The 18,038-nt window shown below is 39.6% G+C and overlaps 1 protein-coding gene across 2 annotated transcripts; it reads left to right on the top strand.

Moving 5' to 3' along the window:
• Positions 1–6,292: 6,292 nt before the first annotated feature.
• Positions 6,293–17,694, top strand: LOC109151365 (BTB/POZ domain-containing protein At1g04390). Of its 2 annotated transcripts, none has more exons than XM_019299352.1 (9): positions 6,293–6,482; positions 7,072–7,252; positions 12,274–12,400; positions 12,664–13,171; positions 13,266–13,399; positions 13,492–13,934; positions 14,066–15,193; positions 15,977–16,129; positions 16,842–17,694. In XM_019299352.1, the coding sequence occupies exons 2-9, from the start codon at positions 7,173–7,175 to the stop codon at positions 17,278–17,280; spliced, it is 3,012 nt and encodes a 1,003-aa protein (XP_019154897.1). In that variant the 5' UTR covers positions 6,293–6,482; positions 7,072–7,172; the 3' UTR covers positions 17,281–17,694. The 2 variants fall into 2 exon arrangements, with proteins under 2 accessions (XP_019154897.1, XP_019154896.1); XM_019299351.1 differs by having other exon boundaries at positions 7,072–7,257.
• Positions 17,695–18,038: the final 344 nt, after the last annotated feature.

The following is an 18,038-nucleotide window of genomic DNA, read 5'->3' as shown; positions in this document are numbered from 1 at the left end:
ATAATAAAACGGTAAGTATTGTATTAATTGGATATAAATGCTATTACAGAGGTTCAGGACGTGTAATAACAAGACAAATATTGTAGGAAAAGTACGAGATGCCTGATTAGGACACCGAGGGTGTTTATATAGCCCCTGCTACGAGCCCCGGGCCCGCGAGAAGAGTCGCGGCCCGCGCCGCGGGACTCGCTCCACGCGAGGACCCGGCCCTTGGCCGAGCACGGAGCTCGGCCAATGGGCCGAGCATGGGCTCGGTCGAGCTCGGGGAGTCGGCCCACGGCGACCCCCCGCTGGGCCGACCCCGGGGTGGTTCGTCCTGCTCCGGGGTTAGACCCGGTTCGAATTGCGTCGCTCCGCTCCAGCTCCGTGATTATTCCATCATCAGTCCCCCACTCTCGGGGCTGCGAGGAGTCGTCAGCGCGAGAGAGTACAAATGAACCTAATAATTACGGGGCCCCGAATCATGTTTCCAAAAATTACTCTTTCTTCTCGCAGAATTCTTAGCGCGGTAGGACTCCTAACCGGATTGGAATTCAAACCTGAACAAATTCTCATCAGCTAAGAGTCCCCATCCTACCACAACCCTTCCACTTCCCCTTTAAATACCCCATCCATCCTTCCAAACCTCCTCACATTCCCAACACCTCACCTTTCTCTCTTCCCAAAATTTCCCCCATTTTCCCAAAAAATGTCTCCTCTTTCCCCCCCCCCCCCCCCGCCCTTTTCCCCCTTTTTTCCCCCTCTCTCCCCTATATAAAGTAGCATTCCCCACACTCCTCACACACACAAAAAACTCCACCAAGCTGAAAAATTATCTCCCTCTTTTCCCCTCAAATTCCGGCCGCCGACCGCCGACCAGCACCCCGGCCAACCCCAGCCCCCTGCCGAGGCCGACCCCCCCTCCCACGCCGACCCCGAGTCACCGCCGGCCGAGCCCGCCACCCGAGGCCGACCCGAGCTCCACGCGTCCTCCCTCCGTGCTTCCTTCGTCATCCCTTCCTTGCTTGAGTCGGGTGAGTCTCGTGCAAAACCCCCTTTTGGAGTTTCGTAGCTATTTTTTTTATGAGCATAGTGCCTCTTGCCGAGGATACACACCCGGTCGACCTACCTTTGATTATCCACTTCCATTATTGGTCCATCCTAGACTCTATTGACTACGCGGACCTCCCGCCTAGCGATGACGAGTCTATCGACATTCACGGAGCTCCCCGTATCTACCAATACCCGGTGGACGATGGTGTCATTAAGGTCCAAGCGGATTACCAATGCGTCCCGGTGGGGTAAGGGTCCATCCGGGAGGTCGTCGTCGGTGAACGTTATGGGCTCCCTGCGTGTCCTCTTCTCGTGGGGTGCTCTGACGACCTCCCCAACGTACAGGCTCCGCGTCCACTTCTTTCTCTCGGCGGGTGTGTCCCCTCCCTCCGGGCCGCCGAAGATGACGTGGATGACCTTCTTCTTTGGTGGGCTGTCTGGCTCGGTCTCCTTGTCCTCCGTGAGGTGGTCGAGCTCCCTCTTGCGCGGGGCGGAAGTAGAGGGCCCGGTGCCATCCTTCTTCTTTCGGGTGTTGTCAGGGCCTTTTGCGTGGTCCTGCCCGGATCTCTTCATGTATTGCCCCAGGTATCCCCGTTGAATGAGCTCCTCAATCTACCTCTTGAGGACCATACATTCGTCGGTGTCGTGTCCACGTTGCCGATGGAAGCGGCAATATTTCTTCGGGTCGGCTTTGGGGGAGATCTTTAAGCATTCCTCGGGGAACGACACGATGCCCATGTCCTCGGCATGGTCCAGGATGACGCTAACAGGATGTGTCAACGGGGTCAAGTGTCGTAGCGGGGCTAGACGGGGACCCCGGTCACGTCGCGACCGGGGAGGGCGGCGATCCTCTTGAGGGTGAGATGCCCTGTCGCCCTGTCCGCGGCCTTCCTCCTCCTCCTTCTTCCTCTTCTCTGCCGCTTCCGCATTGGCGTACCGCGCGGCGCGGTCCATCAATTCTGCGTAGGTCTTCGGCTCATTCCGAACAAGGTCGCTGTGGAAAGGACCCGACCTGAGGTTGTTGGTGAAAAACGGGATGGCGGACCTTTCATCAAAATTTGTTACCCCCATAGCTTCTTTCTTCCACTTACTCAGGTACTCCGCCAGATATTCCGACTTGTCTTGCTTCAGGTAACATAGGTCGGCGAACTGCTTTCGCCGTTGTACGCTGCCCGCGAAGTGCGACATGAACTTCTTAGTCAGGACCGCAAAAGTGGGAATGGAGTCCCCCGGGAGGGACCCGAACCAATCCTGGTCCTGCCCATCTAGAGTCGTGCAAAAGCCGCGACTCATGATGGCGTCATTTATGCCTGTCATCATCATGACCACCTTGTACCTGTTGAGGTGGTCCCGCGGGTCCGTTGCCCCCGTGTAGGGTTTGATGGTCAGGAATCGGAAGTCCCGGGGTAAAGGCTCGGCCATGATGGCCTCCGTGAAGGTGTCGCGGATCTGTCGACGCAACTGTTCCATCTCTTCGCACTGGGTGCTCGGGGGTTGGCCTCTGGTCTCCCCTGAGCGTTCCACGGGTGGAGCCGGCTCCCGCTGCCTCGGGACACGGGGTTCGTGGCTCTGGGATCTCCGCGAGCACGATGACTCCTCCTGCTTGACGTGTGTGGCCGGCCCCGGCCCCAGGCGGTCTCGCGCCGGTACACGTGGGCCTAACCGCCCGAGCGTGGAGGTGGTACGCGCCGGCCGAGTTCGCCTTTCATCTCGCTGCTCGTGTCGGCCTCGGGTGGCTTCCGCCCCGTCGCGCCTCCCAGAAGGTCGTGGTGAATTGACTTCCTCCTCAGCCGGCGCTGCGGGTTCCCGGGGCGCCTGAGTGCTGGGGCCGCTGCGCACCCTCTGAGGGGGCGGAGGTGGGGGCGCTGGGCCTCCCCGGTGCAGCCCTGTCGCGACGCGGTTGAGCGCGTTCGCCGCCTGTTCTAGTATGACGGCATCTTGTTGGGAGGTCGGGACCTGAGGTGGTGCGGGTGGCGCTGCCCCGCCGAAAGGGCGATTGTTGGTGAGACGACTCCGAAGGTCCCCCACAGCCCCCTGCCGACTCCCGTTGATCTGATCCCGGAGGTCCTCCCCGGCCCCCACAGACATGGTCTGTCGGCTTGCCACGATCCCGTTGGGGCAGTTGACGAGGGCGAGGTCGCGTTAGCCCTGCGAGTTGTGGGTGTTCGACCCGGATCTTGTCATTGCTGTCAATAAAGGATAATAGGGAGAGCGCTTAAGCTTATACAACCGCTCTCAGCAAGTGCACCAAAGATGGATTATATGAACCCGGGGGTCCGGATTATACAACCCGAATATATGTTGAATACGAAGAACGGATAATAAAACGGTAAGTATTGTATTAATTGAATATAAAATGCTATTACAGAGGTTCAGGACGTGTAATAACAAGACAAATGTTGTAGGAAAAGTACGAGATGCCTGATTAGGACACCAGGGGGGTGTTTATATAGCCCCTGGCCGCAACGGGCCCCGGGCCCGCGAGAGGAGCCGCGGGACTCGCTCCACTCGAGGAGCTCGGCCGAGCCCATGAGGCCGAGCCCGGGGTGGTTCGTCCTGCTCCGGGGTCAGACCCGATTCGAATTGCGTCGCTCCACTCCAGCTCCGTGATTATTCCATCATATATATATATATATATATATATATATATATATATATATATATATATATATATATATATATATATATATATATATATATTTATATTGTAGTTTAATTTCAAACAACTAGAGTTCAATTTTGTTTTAATTATAGTTTCATGTAACATTATACATACACAGTAATCTTATTATAGTGAGACCTGTTACTGAATTTTGTTTTATATATATTATAGTCTTATTACAACACCACTAAATTATAATTATAAGTCAATTATAGTTTTATTTGACAATATACACTCAATATGTTATACATGTTATTCATTTTCATTTTATACATTCTGCAGTTTCATTTCAATACAACTAAAGTATCATTTTAATTTAATTACAGTTTCATTTGATAATATAAACACAATATGTGAAACAAATTATTCAGTTTCATTTTAGGTACACTGTAGTTCCTTTTTGTTTTGAACACAAAAAAAAAAAAAAAAAAATTACGGGATTTGTTAAAATTTAACAATTAGCGTTTCTTTACTTAAAAAAATAACGTCGTTTTCGGACCATGGTCCACAGTATAACAACCGTTGTAATGGCATGTGAGCATGTGCCTCTTGTTTTTAAAAAATATTACCTCTACGGGCTCTACTCTCAAATTACACTTCCAATTTTTTTTCTTAATTTTTATTAAATGAAGAAAAATGAATGAACAAAAATCATGACACCTAATTTTATTAGACAATCAAGGCATTCTCACATTGTATGGAGTAGAAAATAGGAGTCAAGGTAGTATTACTCTTGTTTTTTTGGGAGTTCATACCCGATTTGGTCCCTTGCCTATTAACATTTTGTCAGTGTGGTCATCAACTTTCAAACTTGTTCAATTTCATTCTCAATTATACAATATTTACCTAAAATATTACTTTATCCAAACCAAAATAGTTTTAATTATGACTATTTTGATTAACAATTGCATAATTGGGGGATAAAATTGAGCAAGTTTATAAGTCGATGGTCAAAATGGTAAAATCATAATAGTCAAGGGACTAAATCATGTATTAACTCTTTTTTTAAGGCTACTATTATCCTGTAATACTTTATCACTTTTAAAAGTGATTCCTACTTCCACATCACCAAATTTACAATGTATTTATTATTTTTTCTACAACCTGCAATACTTTCACACTCTCACAAGTGATCACATTTTCAATAAATAAATTTATATATAATAATATTTAAAAATATATATATAAAAGCTGTCATTTGACAGTAAAAGTTGCGGAATGCAAACTTGCTAAGATATCAAGTATGTAATTCAGAGGAGAAAAATATTATAAACATATAATTTTGGGAGAAAAATGATAATTTTTTCCTAGCATTTTTAAAGAAATAGAAAATGGTCAAATAGACCCTTAAACTTTAATCAAAATGACAATTAGGCTCCTGAACTTTAAAAAAGAGCAATTAAACATTTAAACTTGTCAAAATGAGTCAAATAAGTCCGATTTACCGTAACCTGTTGGTTACCGGTAATAATATCACGTTGACCACCATTAAAACCAACTTCCAGTGGAAAAGCGGTCAGTTCGGTCGCCTTGTGGCAGATCTGCAATAATAAAGGCTTCTTGGAGCCAATTTCGTGGGAACAAACGGCCATGTTCCTCAACCATCAAAATGGAAATTTTATTCGCCGTCAATCCCTCATTTTCTCCGCATATAATGGAGATAAATGGAGAAAATGGGTCATAAACCTACTACCAGACGCCCTTGTTCTTCGACTTTAACATCAAGGGTTTTCCCAGATCTCGATGTCTACTTGCCGGCGGCAACAGAGAAGAGAAAAAGGTGGCCATTTTCCCCTCACTCCCCTAATCCGAGCTTCAATTCTCAGGCTTTCTCGAATAAAAATATGGAAAATGGAAATCTAGCTAAACGCAGAGATCAAATTGAATTCAAATATGCAATCAATGGTGCATTTTACAAATCTTCACCATACTTCATCACCATCGTCTTCCTCATCAAGCCCAACACCATTACCTTCATTATCAAATATCATCATCTTCATCATCAATTTCTTCGTCCATGCTTTGCCATCCACCCCCAACCACACCGCCGGCAAGCTTCACCGTCGATCTATTGTTGTTACCGATACTCGTAGTCGATAGAGGTCGCTAGAAACTCGCTGGATTCACATGCGGTTGTTGCTGCCGTGAGGAGAAAAACAAGGTGGAGACGCAGGAGAAGTAACCACATAACCTGACCACGCAACCATGGCTGCAAAATCCGCCAATTGGCTACGGGTCATCTTTATCGTCAATTCGGTTCCAACTGGGCTTACGATAGACCAACCGATAGAGGCGACCAGAAAGGTCGCTTTCCGCCATAGATGGTGACCGGCGACAACCATCGCCGATCGTCGGGTTTTTTAGCCAGAATTAAAATGACCTATTATAACAGGTAATTTCCCGGTTCATGGTTTTTATTGACTAATTTTGACAAATTTAAGTGTTTAATTGCTCTTTTAAAAAATTTAGGAGCCTAATTACCATTTTGATTAAAGTTTTGGGGCCTATTTGACCTATTTTCTCTTAAAGAAATGTAAGGGCCAAATTGGCATTTCAGCCTATTTATCATTTCAATTCTCACTTATCTTTGTATTTTCATCTCATATTTCTAAACTGAGAAGCCGTAGGTCGGCGCAGGATGTTTAAGAATTACAGTTTCCAGTTTCCAGTTTCCAATCCGGTTCGGATATGTAATTTTGTGCAAGGAGAAGACGGCGTTCGATGCTGCAATGCGATATAGCATATGATAGAGAGAGAAGAACTGCTTCAGCACATAGATTTTCTGCAGGTACATTTCTGACAGAATTCTAAAACCCTTCTTCTCAAAATTGAATACTACTTATGAATTTTGCGGAAGGATTTCAACAAAACTGGGATGATTTTGAGAACACTAACTAAATATTCTGATTGCTTTTTTCCAATTTATCCACTTTTTCACCTTTAACGTTTTTAAAAGATTTCATAATTTTCCATCTTCTTCTCATGGCCAACATGAGCACAGTTACTATATAAAGTTACAAATTCAGTGGTTACATGATTGATTTCTGAAAACTTCATAGGTCCTTTAGCGATCACTGTTTTGTTTCTTCATACAACAGAAAAGGTATGCCTATGTATGTATGTATGCATTTCAATTATGTTTATTTTGTATGAGGAACATGTGATTTACATGTGTGTGCATGTGTTCTTTGAATCTTCCGTATTATATTTTGAATATTCTGTATGTCTTATCCATATTGTTCTGTATGCATCTGCAAAATTTCTGAAATGATTATAGACATCCAGCGCTGGCTAAAATCTTCTGAGAAAAACATAAGTCATAAGCTGCTTGTTATATCTACCACTGAAGCTATTTCCATTTTCTGTTGCCGCTGCAGAAGGAGCAAACTTTGCTGTCAATTTTTTCTTACCATTTGTGGTAGCATTTGGGGAAATTTTCTTTAAATTCAAGCACCGATGAGGCCATCATCCTCAAAACATGGTGCTGAGAGCAACCGTGGTGTTAATGGCCACATGGTCACTCTTCATCAGCGCCTTCACCATGCTCTTGGTCTCGGAGTTGGGTAACTTCAAACTTTTATTATTATATTTAAATATTTAAATGTCCAATCAATTTCCTGTATAGCATTAAACTAAATTGCCTAAAATGGTTTTAAGGTTGCCGTTGTGGCTTTTTGCCCCATTAACTCTCGAGGTATAGTTTTCTTGGGCAGATTTGAACACCTAATATTTGGAGTTCCAACTATGGAATATGTGTCTAATAAGACAAAAAAGTTCATTTGAATCATGATCATAGTTGGTTCATGTATAGAAACCTTTTGGCTGTGTTTAGTAACTAGAAAAAAATTCCACTTTTCTGAAAAAATGGAAAATAGAAAATGAAAATAAAAGAACATGTTTATTTTAGCACTATTTTCCATTTTTCCATTTGGAAAATAGGTTTTTCATTTTTCCAACTTAATAAAGATGGATACGAGGAGGAAGTCAGAAAAATTGAAATTACTGCTTAACCATTCAATAATTGCAAAGGTTATGAGCTATGTCATTTAGGCACATGAGTACTCTTTTCTTATGATATGAAGAGTTAAATGTACTTTATTTGGCTCCCATGAGAACTAGTCTTTGAGAACCTGGGGACTAATCTAAGCCATCCATCTAAGATAAGAATAAGATGATCAAGGGCTGAAAAATAAGGAAATAATAGGAAAAATGTGGTGACATTTTTGTAATTATTACGGTGCATTTGGAAATGCTTGATAGTGCATTCACTGATAACTAATAGTGCACACACTTGAGTGCACTATTATAGATCTTGAATCCGTAGATGCACTATCAAGTGTTTCTAAATGCACCATAATAATTACGGAAATGCCACCGTGTTTTTTCCTTAATTTCCCGCCCTTAATCGTCCTAGATGGACGGATGAGATTAGTACTCATAGAATGACTAAATAAGCTAAGTAATTGATACATGTTGAGGAAGTCTTATTTTATTATATTAGATAGTTTAGATATTAATAAATTACTAAATAGTTATTTAGAAACTAATAAATAGTTATTTAGAAATTACTAAATAGTTATTTACCTTATTATTCTGAGTCTTTGAATTAATTTAGGTAGTTCAATTATTTAGAAGATTTCAACAGATTACTTAGCTTATTTAGTCATTCTATGAGTTGTATTTTACCCTATAAAAAGGGAGTATTATTCAGAATAATAACAAGTAGAAGTTTAATCCCAAAAAGGGGTCAAAGGGAGTTTTGGGTCTCAAGCAAACCCAGTGTTTTCTTCTTTTCCTTTCTTTTTCTTTACGTTTTCTTCCCCATGACGGGAGCACATAACATTGGTTCCGTTGCCGGCGTCATGGGCGATCGTTCTTCCAGCTACACAATCTCCAGGTTGGAATTAATTGACCTCTCTAAGTCGATTCAAGAGTTGAAACAATTATTGGCAGACTATATTCGAGCCCATCAACCAGCAACCCCACCTGCAGGATCCGAAGTTCAAAATGCAAATTTTGCAGTGGACAACACACATCCTCCATCTCGGTTTACCAAGCCTGATTTTCCCCAATGTATTGCGAAATTCCTCAATGGCCAAACACCAAAAATCAATACGCCAACTTCCGAAAGAAGTCAGCAAACAGATGGAGATGTTACATCACTCAACGTGGATGATTCATCATCCACAATCATTGTTGACTACCCACATGTGGAGATAGCGCCAACGCAGGCCAATGTTTCAGATGATTAGCCTCGTGTGGTTTCAACACAAAAGGATGCTGAAATTGAGATTGTGCCCTTTCCAAAAATTGTCCTATGCGTGGGAGGGTTATTTCACCACTCTCCAACCCCATCTCATTTAAGGGTTGTGTCCTATGATATTGGTCAGTCTTCATCTTTGGTGTCTCCCTCATCATCCCATGTTGTTCCAAATAACTCCTTCAAGGGATGTCCAAGTTTGGGTTCTTCATCACCACTGTTCGCTCATCCAATGATCAGTAGAATGCCACTAAAGGCTTTTCCATTTGCACTTCTTTTGGTGAGGCCATTTGATCGTGGGAGGTGGTGACTACGTGATGCACAAAGTTATCAAGCTTGAGGGCAAGCTTGATGTTCAGGAGGGGTGTAATGATACATGCTGAAGAAGTCTTATTTTATTATATTAGATAGTTTAGATATTAATAAATTACTAAATAGTTATTTAGAAATTCATAAATAGTTATTTAGAAATTACTAAATAGTTATTTACCTTATTATTCTTAGTCTTTGAATTAATTTAGGTAGTTTAATTATTTAGAAGATTTAGAAGATTTCAGCAGATTACTGTTATGTGCTCCCGTCATGGGCAAGAAAACGTAAAGAAAAAGAAAGGAAAAGAAGAAAACACTGGGTTTGCTTGAGACCCAAAACTCCCTTTGACCCCTTTTTGGGATTAAACTTCTGCTTGTTATTATTCTGAATAATACTCCATTTTTATAGGGTAAAATACAACTCATAGAATGACTAAATAAGTTAAGTAATCTGTTGAAATCTTCTAAATAATTGAACTACCTAAATTAATTCAAAGACTAAGAATAATAAGGTAAATAACTATTTAGTAATTTCTAAATAACTATTTATTAGTTTCTAAATAACTATTTAGTAATTTATTAATATCTAAACTATCTAATATAATAAAATAAGACTTCCTCAGCATGTATCATTACACCCCTCCCTCCTGGACATCAAGCTTGCCCTCAAGCTTGATAACTTTGTGCATCACGTAGCCAACACTTCCCACGATCAAATGGCCTCAAAAGAATTGCAAACGGGAAAGGTACAGTTGGCACTTGATATTGTTGGGAAGCAAGATTAGGTGTGAAATTTAAAGGCATCAGACTGGAAAGGGTGACTGAAGAGATCTGCACAAGAGCTTGGGCTGGATAAGCCATTGGAAAATCACGTCATTGAATGAGGGGTAGTCATTGGTGGGAAGGGGAATGGTGGAGCATAATGGAAGCTGCTTGCTGCTGCATCACCAACACATTGTGACTGAATAATAGCAAGATCATGTGGTATTGCCTCCTTCACCTGAGACTTCACTTGTAGCTCCTCAATTTCTGTAGAATCAACACTCTTCCCCGTTAAATTGATAAGAGGCTGATCATCTGAAACATTGGCCTGCGTTGGCGCTGTCTCCACATGTGGATGGTCAACAATGATTGTGGATGATTCCAGTGAAGTAGCATCATCATCTGTTTGCTGAATTCCTAAGGAAATGGGCTTATTGATTTTTGGTGTTTGGTCATTGAGGAATTTTGTAATACGTTGGGGAAAATCAGGCTTGGTAAACCGAGATTGAGGATGTGTGTTGTCCACTGCAAAATTTGCATTTTGAACTTCGGATGCTGCAGGTGGGGTTGCTGGTTGATGGGCTCGAATATAGTCTGCCAATATTTGTTTCAACTCTTGAATCGACTTAGAGAGGTCAATTAATTCCAACCTGGAGATTGTGTAGCTGGAAGAACGATCGCCCATGACGCCGGCAACGGAACCAATGTTATGTGCTCCCGTCATGGGCAAGAAAACATAGGGAAAGAGGAAGAAAGAATAATAGTTGGAAAAGGAAAAGAAGAAAAACACTGGGTTTGCTTGAGACCCAAAACTCCCTTAGACCCTTTTTGGGATTAAATTTCTGCTTGTTATTATTCTGAATAATACTCCCTTTTTATAGGGTAAAATACAACTCATAGAATGACTAAATAAGCTAAGTAATCTGCTGAAAAATACAACTCATAGAATGCTAAATAAGCTAAGTAAGTAATCTGCTGAAATCTTCTAAATCTTCTAAATAATTAAACTACCTAAATTAATTCAAAGACTAAGAATAATAAGGTAAATAACTATTTAGTAATTTCTAAATAACTATTTATGAGTTTCTAAATAACTATTTAGTAATTTATTAATATCTAAACTATCTAATATAATAAAATAAGACTTCTTCAGCATGTATCAGTTGTCACAGGAAGCCTAGTTCTCATTTGAACCTGATTCTATATATATATATATGTGTGTGTGTGTATATATATATTATCTCTTAACCACACCATCTTCATTCTCAATTGATTACTTTATCTCCTCTTATATCTTTCCACAATTACGATTGATCTAAATTTCTTTCCTTCAAAATTAACTTTCAAGTATTTAAGGTGTTTTCTTCTTTTGATGTTTGATTGAAAAAAATTGCAATTTTGTTCAAGCATCTATGATTTTGAAAATAGACTTAATAATGCAATGAACTTTTTCTTTTCAAATTTATTGAGTATCTCAACTATTAGAAACTCAAGTTAATGTCTTTACCTTTTTATTATTTATTTATTTATGCTTCTCTTTTTATACTAGGGTAAAAAAGATTTTCACTAGAAGGTAGGAATTTTTTAGTGTTGGAGGGAAAATGGGAATCTCTTTCTAGATAGAGCAGGATATCTTGAAAATAATAATAATAATACTGTAAGTAATAATTTTTTTTTTTTAATTTTTTTAGGGCATATAGTTAATATATGTGATGCGAAGAGGGTATCTTAGGTAGTTTTTGAAACAGGGAGTGGGTGGGGGTGGTGTTAAGTATCATAAAATGAGATTAGGAGGCTTAAGTTTTGCTGATTAACCATTTCAAGTTGGTAAGCGTATTTAACTCTAATATGAACAATAATTGTTCTTCCATTATCAATTGCGAGAAATCCATTAGTTATTTGGAGGCCGTGTTGCTTTTAGTGTTACTAAGGTCCTATCTCCTATAACCTTAAAGGTGTGAAGGTTGTTAGCATAGGATCAGCCTTTGGCTTCCAAAGAGAGCTGAGAGGGAAGTGAAATCATAAAATGGTCTAATTGCAAGTAGTGAAGGTCTGTAAGGAAAGGATAGGATGAGGAAAAAGAAGACAAATTTAACACTTCCTTAGCCACTCCAATATATGAGCTATGCTCTATAAATGGAAATTCACACTATTTCTTATAATGTTAACAAAATAAGTTTTTCTGTTGGCAGAACTAGTGACATGATATGTTTCTGGCTTCTGATGTCAACTTTTTGCTGGTGCAGATATTATGATGACAAAGGACCAAACTGGAATTTTACTGACTTTGACAGACAAAAGCTTGTAATCCGTTCCATTGATGCCTTTCTTGATTGTTTATCTCTTGAGACATTAAGACACCCCCTTGTAAAGGTATTTTAACCCCCAATGTCTGAACAATTTTTATATTTGGATATGCCATAATTTAAAATATTTGAAATTCAGCCAGAATGTAAAATTTGATTTAAATTTTGGGTTTTATTTGGATAATTTAAATAATACCCACCCTACTAGTCTATGTTCACGATGATATTTTTCTTTTTGTCTTGATCTGTTGCTTTCTGTGTGCTGTGACATTGTGTTTGTTTTCCTTTTGTTGTCATTGTTTTACTTTCCTTGTTTGAATTATGTTTCAGGATTCAATCCCTGGTATGATTGGAGCATTGGGAAGTATTCTTGGATCAAAAAGTCAAGATACTTTGATTTTGGCCTCTGAACTTGCTGTAAAGATCGTCAGTGTTTTGCCAAGTTCAATGCTGGAATCTCATTTTCCTGTTCTTGTTTTTCCTTTATCATCCTTGTTATCTTCCCACCAGTCACAGATTTCTGTTTCATCTGCCACTGCCTTGAATTTCATTCTTTCAAATCTGAGTACCAAAAGAGAGAAGGAAGTTTGGGAGATTTTGAAACAAAGAAATGTGGTTGGTGATATTGTCCTAAATGTAAAGGGATTTTCAATTGGCAATAAACCAATCGAGTTCTTTCAAGAGATGGCTTCTCTTTTGAGTAAAATACTGCAGAGGTGGCCATTTTCTAGGTTCTGTGTTTATACTGATATCAAATTGTTGGATCTTTTGGATACTCTCTCATTTCACCCTGAGATCTCCATAAAAGCTTCTGTATTACAGATCCATTCTGCTATAGGTATCAGTGGGGTTCCTGTCAAAAAGTTTTATCTTAGCCCTAAGTTCTGCACCTCTTATTTTCATGGCTTGTGAATTTTCATCTCTAATGGCAGCTTTGTGTCTCAATGGAGCGAAGAAGATTTTGGAAAATGGGGAAACTCTTCTGAAAATGATGGTCGACAGTATGGACATATCAAAACCCTATTCAATTCAAATGGAAGCATTCAAACTGGCTCAATGTCTAATGGTAGCAATTCTTATTTAACTATTATCCTTTATCCTGTTCTCGAGCATATCTTTTTCATTTATTGAATGGGTTATATTTTAATGATTCCTTAGATGAGTGATGAAGAATGCTCAACAGTTATTAAAATATGTGGTGAGCCCATTGTGAAAGCCATAATTACCAGAATGGGCAATTTGAGTTCAGGTCAAAAGCTTGCTAAGGACCAAATGTCAACACTACTGGAGGCATGCCGTTTAGCTCTAATCACACGTTGGGTTGGGGAACATCATCATTACTTTTGGAAAGCAGGAATTGATGGAGTCCTTCTAAATCTTCTCCTGGACAATTTTCATACAGATTACCATTCTTTACATTTCTTGCCACTACGAGAACAAATTGTCAAAATAAAGCAGGGTCTCCAAACAAGTTTTTGTCTACCATTAAGACCATATGTTTGGGATACTCTTGCATATCTTGCAGCACATTCCGCAGAAGATTGCAATCCAATGATGCATGGGCATGAGGCTTCTTTTAATACACTTGTTGTGTGTGCATGGTAATTTATCTATTGTTCATTTCAATTGTCCGTATGTTTTGTTTTGCAAAACCTTCTTTTCCCCTCCCTATTTTGTACATGAAAAATTTGTCTTGATAACTGCACATTATTTTCTATTATGTTCTTGGCAGCTTAGCCTTTGTGGACTCAATCAGTGTGTCACACCAGATTGATCAAGTTATTTATGCACTTGAATCAGTGTCTAGAGCAGTTCTTATGATGATTTATTCTCCTTGGAAGTATCTTGCATATCAAACAAGATTTATACTGTCTGAAGTCTTAGCCTCAAGTAGCAAGGATTATGTGGAATTTCTTTTGAATACTTTAAGAACCACATCTTCTGGTAATAAGGTTGGAATGCCTTCCAATCTTAAGATTGCCATAAGCTTGATGAATTTGGCATGTTATTCAGGTCTACCAAAATATCGGAAGCATGTTATTGAGCATCAAGGAGTAACCATTTTGTTAACTTTCATACGATGGTGGATACTCAATCCTATATGCATAAGAAGGATATATCTAGCTCCACACATGGGTAATCAATTTTGCATGAGAGCCTGTTGCTGGTGCCATTCTGCTGATTGGGAAGGTGAAGAAATACTTTTACTTTTGGGTCTTTGGTGTCTTGCTGAGTTAGTAGGGAACTCTAGTTCATCTGAGGATCGTGTTGTTCTGTCCAACTATCTGGTGGGTGCTGATAAAGTCCAATTCATAGAGGAACTTCAACAGATATGTTACAACATTTCTTCTCCTGGATCAAGATGGTATGCTGCATACATTCTTTGGCATCTTGGATTCTATGGATTCCCAACTAAATTTGGACAAAGGGTTCAGAAGGCACTTAATGAAAATCAAAATTCTGATTTGGAACTTATCCTTGCAAGTCAGGAATCTATTTATGTTCATGGTATTATTCTTTCAGTCAGGTGTCCATCATTGTTGCCATCCAAAGAACTTAAAGAGAAAGCGTCTTTTGGTTCTTTTTCTAAGCAGGATGTGGAGACACATGAGAGGTTGATAAACAAAGTTCAACTCTCTGCTCAAGTTGATCACCAGACATTAGCTAAGTTGTTAGAATATGTTTACTCTGGATATTTTGAAGCTGGTGAAGACCTTGTGAAAAGGTTGAAACTATATGCCAAACATTGCAATTTGCGTCCTCTACTGCATATGCTTGACAGGAGGACACCAAAATGGGGCAAACCTCTGCCAAGATTTGATCTTACTTGTGCTCTTGAGCCAGCTGGATATCATTTCTCGTACGTTCCCTCCTTCACAAGTCATTTTATGCAAATATTTGTTGCCCATGGTCTGAGAAGTTAAAACCATTACGGTTGACTTAAAATATGCCCATGGATAAGAGGTTCATCATGAGCCAATATAAGGCCACTTATATTTTCTTGTTCATTGTTAGCAAACTTACTGACTCTAGATTAACATAAAATATTCCATCAAATTTGTAATTAAAAAAATTGTTTTTCTGCATTAGGTCCAATTTAGAAGGCACTTAGAGCAACCTCATTAGTATGCATTTTTACTTGGTTTTTTCAGATCCATGTAGGAGAGAGGGGAAGAGAAGAGAGGAAAAAGGAGAAAAAAGAAAAATAAAAAACAGAATCTGACAAAAAGTAAAAAAAAATAAAAATGGCCCTGGGCGCAGCAGTCTTCCACACAATTTTGTAGCCTGCTTCTTTCTCTCATTTTCCAATCAAGTGGACCCCACAAAAATGTTTAACTTGCAGGAGGAAAAACTAACCCCCACCCTTTTTTTTTTTTTTTTTTTTTTTTTTCCTTTTGTTAAAAAACCAACCCCAAGTTTTATTTGACTGCAAAAGAACCACTAATGTGGACTGTGGTTGCTCTTAGCCACTTAGTATGGAAAGCTGACTATAGTACTAGTGTGTTAAATAGTGATTAGTGTGGCCACATGAAATTGAGGATATAAATGACATAGTTACTAATTTCTTTCTTAATTTTCTCTTCATAATTCATTTGTTTGAAGCAATAAGATTGATGCCATGTTTGTTGTTTTTCTCATTCAGGGATATTATCTTAGAAGCTAAAGCTGCCAACCTTCCTAGTTGGAGATGCAGTGTTTGCTGCTCATTGGTTCCACACTATCATCTTCACAAAGTTGTACTATGGTTAAGCTGTGATTACTTGCGAGCACTATTCCAATCAGGAATGCAAGAAAGGTATGCTTCTTATGGGCGGTTTATATGACTAATAGTGAAATTGCTTAACTTTTTTTAAAAAATAAAAATCTTGAGACCTACATGCTCTTCTCAAATAATTGTTTTAGCCCTTCTCCAAGTGCCATCCCTGTAATATTTGAATGGAATAAGGGTCAAATAGGCCATTGAACTACACACGAAAATGCAATTAGGCCATCGAACTCAATAAAATGCAATTGGGTCCTTGAACAATGCAAAATGGTGCAATTGAACCAAAAGTGACATGTTTACCGATGTGGAGGGTATCATATTAAAATAATTATTTTCTTATCTTCGTCTCCGACCGGGACGAAGAGCTCTTTGTCCCTGGCCAGAGACTAAGGCTGGAAATTGTTTTTTTTTTTTTTTGTTTTGTTTTTTGTTTTTTATCTTATTTTGTTATTTAAAATTATATATATATATATATATATATATATATATATATATATATATATATATATATATATATATATATAACCTCCACATCAGCAAACTAACAGTTAAACATGTCACTTTTGGCTCAATTGCATCATTTTGCATTGTTAAGGGACCCAATTGCATTTTTTTTTTGAGGTCAATGGCCTAATTGCATTTTCGTGTGTAGTTCGGTGGCTTATTTGACCCTTATTCCTATCTGAATTAATACTTTGTATTAAAAATATCTATCTATATATATATCCTGTGTTGGGTGCAGCCATTTACAGACATTGAAGGTACCTGTGAACTGGGAGTGTTTAGTTAAGTTAGTCAAGTGGTTCTACTCTGGTGAGTTGCCTAGACCCATTTCGGGATGCATATGGGATAACTTGGATATCGAGGAGAAGCAAAAAGAAGTTGGGCCATACGTTGAGCTACTTTGGCTCACAGAATTCTGGCTCTTAGACGAGTTGCATGAAGATTGCTTTAGTGCGATCGAGACGTGTTTGGATTCATGTGGAGAGTTGTCGATTAAACTGATCCAACTCGCGGCAGATCACTCTCAGTGGAAGCTAGTTGAAGTGTGTACCAAGTATGCTGCTCCTTTATACCATCGCATACGCAATTGTGGCGAGGTAGATGCAATGGATGAGAACCTTGTGGAAATGATCCGAGCTGCCTCAGTCCGACTTTCTCAAGAAAAACACTTCAAGTAAATTGGTATGCAGTACAGTAAAGGTATAATACTATCTCAGTATTTTGTTCAAAGAAATCACAGGAAACTAATGGGGAAGCAAGCAACGTACCCCCAATATAGTAACAGGAGTGAGTACGAGTCGGGTCGGGTCGAGTTCGACCTGAGCTAAGAAGGTTTACCCGAAATTATTATTATTATTATTTTTTAGAATACCCGAAATTATGCTTTAAAATTTGAAAATCGAATCGAAAATTATTGGGAGTTCTTCAGGTTCTGGTATTTTGGATCGACCTAGATCAGGTTTGGGTGATTAAATTTGAAATTGTAAATTTGTTTTCTGAAAAACTGAACATTATGAATTTTAAATGTTTTGTGGCTTTTGGGCAAGAAAATTATACAAGGATTGGAAGCAAAAGAAATGAAGTAATAAGAACCGCTAGAGAACTAGTGAACTAGTGACAAGTGAGAAATTAAAAGAAAAAGATGATTTCTCAGTTCTCACTTCTCACCTCAAATCTCCATACATAAGTTATAGTAGATAAGTAGATAACTAGACATCTGATCTATAGCTTGACCTATAAAGTTTGATGTTCTTTAATATTTAAGAACTTATCTACAAATTGTTAATTCAATTGAACTTACAAAATACAAATGTTGAAGAAAATAAACAACAAAATATAGACCACTTGTTGAGTTTTACCAATCCATAGTCCATACTCCTTAGACCATAAACCAAGTCTGAATAAGATCATAAGAAGATAAACACATCTCATACCA

This window comes from Ipomoea nil, unplaced genomic scaffold (assembly GCF_001879475.1).
Source record: "Ipomoea nil cultivar Tokyo-kokei standard unplaced genomic scaffold, Asagao_1.1 scaffold2283, whole genome shotgun sequence".
Lineage (NCBI taxonomy): Eukaryota > Viridiplantae > Streptophyta > Magnoliopsida > Solanales > Convolvulaceae > Ipomoea > Ipomoea nil.
The sequence above is the reverse complement of the archived record's forward strand: the minus strand, read 5'-3'. Positions and strand labels throughout refer to the sequence as shown.